Source organism: Vombatus ursinus, unplaced genomic scaffold (genome assembly GCF_900497805.2).
Source record: "Vombatus ursinus unplaced genomic scaffold, bare-nosed wombat genome assembly UNPS02008403.1, whole genome shotgun sequence".
Classification (NCBI taxonomy): domain Eukaryota; kingdom Metazoa; phylum Chordata; class Mammalia; order Diprotodontia; family Vombatidae; genus Vombatus; species Vombatus ursinus.
Window position 1 is genome coordinate 1670 of NW_020948181.1, and position 1008 is coordinate 2677.

At 55.6% G+C, this 1008-nt stretch overlaps 1 protein-coding gene across 1 annotated transcript; it reads left to right on the forward strand.

The window, feature by feature from the left end:
* Positions 1-280: 280 nt before the first annotated feature.
* Positions 281-759, forward strand: LOC114034164 (alpha-actinin-3-like; the record flags this gene model as incomplete). The annotated part of the gene is made up of 3 exons (XM_027849767.1): positions 281-400; positions 486-572; positions 650-759. Coding segments are annotated over 3 exons (317 nt in total), but the record flags the coding sequence as incomplete, so codon positions are not given.
* Positions 760-1008: the final 249 nt, after the last annotated feature.

The window sequence follows — 1008 nt, forward strand, 5'->3', positions numbered from 1 at the left end:
TGGCTCCTCTGCTCCAGGCAGCTCTCCAAGGTGCTAAATTACAGAAAAGGGGCTGACCTGAATTGGTCGGAACTGTTTCCCTCTCAGGCGAGTTTCCAATACCAATGAAATAACAGGTCCAGTCTTTGTCTCCTCCGTTAGAGTGTAAACTTCCTGAGGGCAGGACTGTCATCTTAGTGCCAAGCACACAGTAGGTGTTTAATAATAATATTTCTGAACTGAGCTGAAAAGGCTGTGGTCTTTGGTGGCCTCCCATGACCTTGGCTCTCTCACATCCCAGGGGAGAGGCTGCCCAGGCCAGATAAAGGCAAGATGCGCTTCCACAAGATTGCCAATGTCAACAAGGCCCTGGACTTCATCGCCAGCAAAGGGGTCAAGCTTGTGTCCATTGGGGCTGAAGGTGAGGTGCCCCGGCTAACGAGGGAGGGGAGGGAGGGAAAGCTCTGGTTAAATCTCCTCTCTCCCTGGCCTGACTCTCCCCCCAGAGATCGTGGATGGGAACCTAAAGATGACCTTGGGAATGATCTGGACCATCATCCTTCGATTTGCCATCCAGGACATCTCTGTGGAAGGTAAGGCCCGGGCTGAGTGGGTGGGGCTGACCCCGCTGACCCTGCTGACTTTGCTGACCCATCGGCCCTCCTCACAGAGACCTCAGCCAAAGAAGGTTTGCTCCTGTGGTGTCAACGGAAGACGGCGCCCTATCGGAACGTGAACGTGCAAAACTTCCATACCAGGTCACTGCTGGGGACAGAGTGACTGACACCCAAATACTGCCCTGCCTGGGTCACTGTCCCTGGAGGACCCTGGGAGGGAGCTGCCTAGAGCCATGGAGAGTCAGAGCTGGGGAGGCCTTAGAACCCAGGATGTCAGAGCTGGGGGGGCCTTAGAACCCAGGATGTCAGAGCTGGGAGGTCCCTTTGGACCTGGAACATCAGAGCTGTGAGGGCCCTTTTTGAACGTCAGAGCTGGGAGAGCCCTTGGGACCTGGAATGTCAGAGCTGGGAG